The sequence below is a fragment of the Convolutriloba macropyga genome, chromosome 15 (genome assembly GCF_964194025.1).
Source record: "Convolutriloba macropyga chromosome 15, txConMacr16.3, whole genome shotgun sequence".
In the NCBI taxonomy this organism is placed as follows: Eukaryota; Metazoa; Xenacoelomorpha; order Acoela; family Convolutidae; genus Convolutriloba; species Convolutriloba macropyga.
In genome coordinates, this window is record NC_134482.1 from 15,042,269 (window position 1) to 15,050,738 (window position 8,470).

Sequence of the window (8,470 nt, forward strand, 5' to 3'; positions counted from 1 at the left end):
CTTTGAGTGGAACGGAAGCAGGCTCACGCGAAAACAACTTGCGGTTGTGCAGTCTGATAAAGAATTTGGACTACTTGGTAGAGACTTTCTACTCAAGCACGGTGCGAACAACATCACAGCCGAGCACCTACCTGCTTTGAGGGGTTACAAATTTCATGTGAAGCTGATACCAGGAACACAGCCAATGCTCTGCAAAGCCAGAAAATTACCTCTACCTCTTCAATACAAGGTCACAGAGAAGCTGGAACAAACGGTCAGACAAGGCATCTTTGAACCGGTACAGCCAGGAGGATTCACTAATGCATCTCCAGTGGTGTGGCAGAGAAAGAAGAGTGGCGAACTGAAACTTTGCATGGACTTGAAAGTGCACGTCAATGGCAAGGTCATGGATGAGGACTACCTAATACGATCTTCCACAACCTACATGGGGCCTCATACATTGGCAAAACTGAACTCTCAGATGCCTACTATCAAATTGAACTTGACGAAGATGCTAATGATATATGCACAGTCAACACATCTCAGGGACTGTTCAAGATGTGCCGACTACTTCCAGAATTGCATCGAATCAACACTCAAAGGAATTAAAGGTGTTGTGATCTTTCACGACGTTTTACTGGTGTATGGAACTACCAAGGAGCAGTTCGACAAGAGAATGCTTGAAGTCAAGAGTCCACTACGTGAGAAAAACTTTACTTTTAATGAGAAAAAATCTAACTCAAAACCAGTCGATAGCGTTAGTTTTTTGGGATACTCCATTTCAAAGGAGGGAATAGCACCAGATCCTAAACATGTTGAAAAATTAAAAAATGCAAAAGCTCCAACTAACAATAAACAACTCAAATCCTTTGTTGGGCCAGCTAATTTTTACGGAAGAATGATTCCTGATTTTGCAACAAAAATGCCACTCTTAAATAACATGAGAAATAGCGATTTCTCATGGCGCAAAATGCACCAAAAAGCTTTTGAAGACATAAAAAATGAATTATGTGCTAACCCAATAGTACAGACATATAGTCTACAAAAAGAAGCAACAGTTACTACTGACGCCTCTGAAAAAGCCATTGGCGGGGTTCTTTCGCAAGAAGGACATCCAGTCATATTTGTATCGAGAAAGTTGACTCCAGAGGAGCAAAACTACTTGAACATAGAGCGGGAAGCACTGGCAATTGTGTTTGTTGTCACAAGACTAAAACAATTCCTACTTGGAAAACGATTTACCCTACAGACTGACCACAAACCACACAAGTATCTCTTTGCACCAGACGAGGAGATCCCGAAGACAGCATCAGCGAGGATCACCAGATGGGCAATAGCTCTAATGGGTTTCGACTATGAGTTGAGGTACACACCAGGAGAGCAGATACCCCATGCAGATGCTTTGAGCAGAATGGATTTTGACGAAGACGAATCGGAAAACGATCGAGTGTGCTTCGCAATCAATAACATCTACTTCGCCCACAGTGATTTGGTGACTCAAGCAGAAATCACAACTGAACTTGGATCAAACAGACTCTTCCAGGACATAATGAAACGAATCAAAAGCGGCAATTGGAAACAATGTTCAGAAGCGGAAAAAGGATTCGAACAACAGAAAGATGCAGTTACTTTACATAATGGAATCATCTTCAGAGGTGTTGTTACTTTCATTCCACTCAAACTACGACACTTGGTTTTGGCAAAAGTGCATGAGACACATCCTGGGAAGAATGCAACTGAGGCATCAGTCAGAATGATAGCATGGTGGCCTGGCATTACCCAAGACGTTCAACACTTTGTTAGTAAATGTAAGAATTGTCAATTGAACAGGCCTAGCCTGGGAAAAACAGTCTCTGCGTGGCCAGAAGCCGACGTTTGGGAACGGCTGCACATAGACTGGGGTTATGTTAAGTACCAAGGCAAAATCTTAGTAATTGTTAACGCGGGTTCTGGTTGCATAGAAGCCTTCCCCACGGGAAACAGAACATCAGAAACAGTTAAAATATATCTTAGTCAAATCTTGTAAGATTCGGAATGCCAAAAACATTAGTATCTGATAATGGTCATGAATTTGTAAGTGGTGACCTGAAACAGTGGTGTGAATCACTGTGAATTAAGATAATGGAATCACCCGTCTATCATCCAAGAGCTAATGGACTAGCTGAAAGAGCAGTTCAGACAGTGAAGCGGGCACTTCAAGCGTGGAGTCCCAACCTTAATGTGTCATGTGGAGCATACCTGCAAAGAGCACTGATGACACATCGCAACACTTCAAAGACGAGGAGCAAAACTCCAGTTGAACTTTTGTTGGGACGCAGAGTGAGGCTACCAACAATAGCAGATTTCGACTTGTGCGAAGCCATTCTATTCAAGGCCAACAAAAAACAAAGACAGTTCCTGCTACCTTCATCATCAGGAAGGGCTTGAACACATCTTTCATACATCGCGAAAACTCAGCACGGACTATTCTAGTGAGCGACAACCAAATTGCGAGACTAGACGAGGACAATGTGAAAATTGAACCAGCAGTGGAGGAGACCATACCTCAATCAGAACAACAACTTCAGAGCACAGATGTGGGACCTTCACTTCAAGATGAAGCTTCTGCAGCCACATCATCTGCAGAGCACAAACAACCCGAAACCTCAGAGCTTTCACGAACATCAACAAGAAACAGAAAACAACACGACAGATTTGGAGAACCTATACCCACAAACTTGCTTAAAAAGGAGGAAGGATGTGATGGTTTCAAAGAAACATCAAGAAACTTAGAAGTTTTCTTTAATAAAGTTTCAAAAAACGAAAGAAGAACTTACCTGACGAACTTTATTGCCTTGTCCATAAGTAACGGGCAAAAAACTAATTTCAATTCTAATTTTGTTTTGGCGCTATCATTATCTTATTGACCTATCAATCATATGTCAGAAGTAAATTCTCCCACCAACAGAAACCTGATTTTAACATCCACCGACCTCCAACTAATGAACTCGATTGTACCCAAGCCATATATGATTCTCATGAAATGTTGATGAAAATAGAAAATCACCACCGGGATTCGGAGTCAAGATCTATTCACATGCCAATCATGTAAATTATTTTTAGCTATTCTAAATTTTCTCTGTATATTTTCGCATAGATAACTACTATAAATACAAGCTCATTTTTGGTATATTTTCAGTTCAAAATTTAATTTAAAATTCAACTTATTGAATTCTTTGACCCGTGTTATCGACCACGACAGGGGTTTAAAATGTTGATATCTATAAAGCCCACGTGTGTGCGTGCGTGTGTGTGTGTGTGTGTGTGTGTGTGTGTGTGTGTGTGTGTGTGTGTGTGTTGTGTGCGTGTGTGTGTGGGGGGGGTTGTGCTGACGGACCTTCAATCAGTTCACAGGTATCCTGTTTGTCCTCAATACATCTGCTCCAGATGCCATAGACCATGTGTTTGTCAAGTTCACGCAACTCCAACTTCAGATTCTCATCAACCTGAAACAAAAATATCTGATTAACTGATCCCGTGGGTTGGTGGCAGATCAGCCAATCAGCAATGAATCGGTCTAGAGACATTCTGTTTTTTTAGAATGACCACTGTTCTGTTCATGTCACAATTTACACTGGCTAGTCTTGATTTTCGAGTAAAAAGTAAAAAAGTACTGCATGAAAAATAATATGTTCAGCTTAGTTCCCGCCAACAATCAAAACAACTAAATTTCTCTATTAATATGCATCCTGGTATAATCACAATTAGTATATATTAATAGTGATTATACCAGGTTATATATTAATATTGAAATTTTGATTTTCGTTTTTGTGACAAGTATGTTTGAATCTATTCTGTCAACTCCAACCCCCCCTTCCCCAGCTAAGTGGGCATAACTTTCACGCCTCTCCTCCACAGTCCCACAGGCGTCACGTTCCATTCTATTTCTTACACAGTAACGGGCTATATAATTCTGATATATATAGCACGTTACTGTGTGAAAAATGAACGGCCCGCAAAATTTGTTACTGGGGGGGGGGGGGGGGGGGGGGGGGGTTAATGATAAGGTGGTAGATATTTGTTTTGAAAGAACATCTTTGTGGAGAAGGGACGGAAAGGGTGGCATTCTTGATCAAAAATACACCTTCAGGCAGATAACTCTTGTCCCGTTAATCGGATTCATGTGTCCGGTGCTATGGATTGAACAAGCATACAAGGTTATGGGACTATGATGAAGTCAAGGAGAAAAAACTTACAAAAAGCGAGACTTATTACAGGCTTATTTTTATGCAAAGACAGTTGGTTTATTTTTTGTTTTTACAATTTCCGTTGAAGGATACCGTAGAAACTGTAGCGAAATTGAAAACTTGTTTCAGCGTCTGCAAATTTTTCTCGGAACTTAAATGGGTATTTTGTTCTATTCAAGCGCAGCATCTTTTAAGTTCATTAGAATCGAAACAGTTGATGAATTGAATGGTTTTAGACACAAGTTAAGTTTTAAATTTCTAGAGCACTTGAAAAAAAAATTAAGTTAAAACTTTGAGTTTCACAGTATAAAAGAAGACAGCTGTGTAATGATCACTCGGCGCTATATTGGTTATACTCAACATAAGAGGCAACTGCAAATAGGTCTCTTGCGCCTATGGTCAATCCAAGTACCTGTAATAGTGGCTCAGCTAATGAATTTTTACCCCGAAAATTTTTTAAGGGTTCAAAAACTTACAGCTGAAAAAAATTCAACTAAAGTCATTCTGAACTGAGATATCTTTTCTATCCCTTGATGACAAACAGTGCTTTTGGTTTAGAGAAAAATGACCTAATATGCACCAGTTGGAGTAAAATTTGGAAAAGCTAACAATCAGTTTTCAGTTTTCACTATTCTTTTTTCTCAATTTTTTCCATTCTGTATTGCTAGTTTGTTGGGTGCTCAAAGATAATTAAGTTTTAAACAAACAAATATAAAAACGTGTGGTTTTTTGTTCCATTGCATGTTATTAAACCTCCGCGTGAAAGCTTTTCCAATACTGGTATGTTTTTCCGGTACTCTTTCTGTAAATTTATCTACTCTTTTAATATCTGCAGCAGTTGAGAGAAGCTCATGAAAAGCGATATTCACACCAAGCATCTACTAAATGATTGCAGTTTCTAAGAAACTTTTCGTCTTAAACTTTCAAACACCTCTGTTTGCAAACAATTAAGTAAAATAACCTATCAATGGCTTAAACTTCTAACTACAAATATCAAATCTATCGTATAAATCTGCTTTGGTAACCGACCACTAATTCCAAAAATTTTTTATTCCCACTAATGCCAATTAAAAATAAAAAGGTCGATGAAAAGTGGCGTACACTCTTAGTCAATCAAAATGGTGACTTAAGTGAGACAGCTGTCAAAACCGCAATAAGAATTGATTAAAAACAAAAGAACACGTTAGGGGTCTAAGCAGGAGCAACTACTGTGAAAGCGGACCAGTACTGGCTTCGAACCAGCATCTCATACTTGCAAGCCTTCTGTGCTACCCATTTGCACCAATTGGTCCTAAGCTCTTGAAATTGGATATCTCTTATAACCCAATCGCACGTTCTTTCTTGTTCCCCAAGTCTTTATTTCTCAAGTATACGTTGAACAAGTAGAAATTCTTGTTAAGTTGTGTCAAAATTATCTTTTGTACAATTTACTATGGGTTGTTCTCTCTCAACGATCTAACACTGCCCCTTAAATTGCGCATCATCTTTCTCACTGTTTTAAAATATCTTGTCTGTCTTCTACAGTTAAGCTCAGAGACTAGGGTCTGGGCCCATAAACTGTTAGGTGGTTTAAAAAGGTGCAACTACTGTTAAAATGAACCAGTACTGGATTTGAACCAGCATCTCCTACTTGCAAGCCTAATATGCTACCCATTTGCGCCAACTGGTCTTAAGCTCTCGAACTTGGGTATCTCTTTGAACCCGTTCTCATGTTCTTTTTTATTCCTCAGTGCTTCATTTCTCTAGCCAAGTATGCGTTGAGCAAGTATAGTTTCTTGTTAAGCTATATCGATATTAACATATGCACAATTCATATTAGGTTTTTCTCTCTCAACCTTCTAACAGAACACATTTGACATCGCACTCTCTAGTGAATTGTTATGTTTTGCTTTCCAGTTTTATGAAAAAATTGCTACATGAATTTCTGTGAGCTTGGGCCGGGTTCCCAGCAATTGGACATTAGCGGTGATCCGACAGCATACAAACATTTTACGGATCTAAAGTTAGCTTCGTTTAAAACTTATTACAACCCGTCCAATAAATATTTTTAATAATATTAAAATAGTAACATAAAGAACAATTCATAAGCATCAGTATTAGAGTGTTCCACTGGCAAGAACTAAACGGCAGCGGCACTTTGATATTAGATAAATTACAGAATTTGAAGCTATGCCCAACGTAATAGAAAAAAAATCATCAAAATGATGGTCTTTTTTGTCATCAAAATTATTCATTTGTGAATATGGTCATTTTTGAAGTTGGAAGTGCCAAATTTTTTCGGTTATCTCACATGATAGTGGACAAAAACCCAAAAAATAGCTGTTAAAATGCCTGCGTTTTTCGTTTTTTTTTCACTTTTTCACTTCACAAAAGTTTTTTTAACAAATATCTCACAACCAACTGGCGAGGATAAAATCTTTTTCTCTCCGGAGAAAATTTTTTGAAAAAGCGTTCTAAGGCGAAACAAATTAGGATAACCCGTCTTACATATTAGTTGGATTCAATTTTTTGCAACAGTGCGCCGCTAACCATTCCCGCAGCTAAAAGTCAAAAAATTCTTGTTGGTAGAAATTTCCCAAATTGACCCGCCTGTCAGAAATTTCCCGCCAAACTGTTTGTTTAGGCAATTTTGTTTTCCGTTATATGAACCCAAGGGTTGGGGGAAATTTCCTTGTTTTTCTGTAAATTTTTTCTAAAAAACTTTTGAAACAAAAAAAAACAAAAAAACTCCGGCGGTGTCACCGTATTAGCATAGAAGAGGAGAGAAAAAAATCATTTTGAATTTTTCTTGCCAATGACTGACTGATATCTTCCAATCAAGAGGAATTCATAGTTTTCTAATTCGGATTTAGCAAATCCTTTGTGACTTAAGTGATAAAGTTAAACTAACCTGGTCGAATGCCTTCCATTCAAAATACATCATTCCTGGAATGTAAACAAGTGCCAGGAAGATGAGCGTGATCAATTGAAGGAAAGCTATAAAGCCAAACAAAATAGAACGCGTCGCCATTTTAACCCGCTTTTTACCCGCGAGGTTATAACTTTTGGGTTATTTAAATTTATAAATATTTTTGAATATTTTTAGCAGGCGTGTAGAACACACTTGACTATTTTTGGCGTTTCTCTAGATCGTTTTGTCCAGCTAACAATTTTTTTCTGTCTTATTGTTTTTTGTGAGCTTTTTAAAGTAAAACGTGTGGTTAAATAACTATCTAATTCAGCTTTTAATAATAAACTTTGTTCACCAAAGTTTTGACCAGTTTTCTATTCTAAGCGATATCCAAAAACGTTTTGCACAAACTCAGCAAATAGATTTTGTTCGTGATTTTGACTAAGCGTTCCAGAACTGGTGTGTTTAAACACGTAGAATTATATAAAAAGCCAGCTAAAGAGTTGAACTAGGTACGTAATTTAGTTATCAAATTGACATTGAGAAAGTTTGAACCAGCGAAGAATTTGGTGTACAAAAGTTAAAAGCCACAGAAACTCAACACAAGTATTACCATACTTTAAAAAGCTATCTTTAGAAATTATAGATGGACACGCTTTTTTTAATTTATAACGGGCGTGTGTTATTTTATATAGATTTGATCTAAATGAACTTTTATTACAAAACTCGCTCAACTTTTTGGCTGATTATTTTTAATGTAATATAAAAATATTAGTATAAAAAATTAGAAAATATGAGGTGTGTGATTATCGCCGTAAAGTTCGTCTGTTCTTCTTTAAACTTTACATATATTCGATTTTTCAATTAAAACTTTAAGAAGGTAAAGTTTGAACTTTGATGATATCGAATGAAAATGTTTAAAAAATTGGTTTTGAAACCAGCTTTTAGAGCAAAAATCCAGTGAATAACTCACTCCAATTTGTTTGCCATTTTTTGTTTTTTTTTGTCGCCTCGAGTTTTCAGTGCATTTCATTTTACATCATGTTAATAAAAAAGAGAACCACTCACAATATTCGAAAAATTTTATATCGGCACAATTTAATTTTGTATAGTTGCTGGGTTTCATTGGACAAAAAATAAGGAGCATTGATTATCAGCGTTTGCTTTTGAAAATTTCACAATCCAAAATGCAAAAAAAAATCATCGAACTTTTAAGAAACCACAAGCTGTTTTTTCTAACTGCACATTCTCTTAGAAAAACTTGCACATTCTCTTATAAAAACTCTTAGGAAAATATTCTCTTAGAAAAGCATTCTCTTAGAAGCAACAAGGGGAAACTTAAAATGAATTTCAAACTTCCAATGCCTAAAACATT

At 37.2% G+C, this 8,470-nt stretch overlaps 1 protein-coding gene across 1 annotated transcript in view; it reads right to left on the reverse strand.

The window, feature by feature from the left end:
* The window catches only part of LOC142354102 (uncharacterized), a 9,577-nt gene extending 2,050 nt beyond the window's left edge, over positions 1 to 7,527 (reverse strand). The window contains exons 1-2 of the mRNA XM_075406373.1: positions 7,096 to 7,527; positions 3,356 to 3,464 (exon numbers count right to left, since the gene is read on the reverse strand). Coding sequence (XP_075262488.1) covers positions 3,356 to 3,464; positions 7,096 to 7,215 — 229 coding nt within the window. The 5' untranslated portion in view covers positions 7,216 to 7,527. The remainder of the gene's footprint in view (positions 1 to 3,355; positions 3,465 to 7,095) is intronic.
* Positions 7,528 to 8,470: the final 943 nt, after the last annotated feature.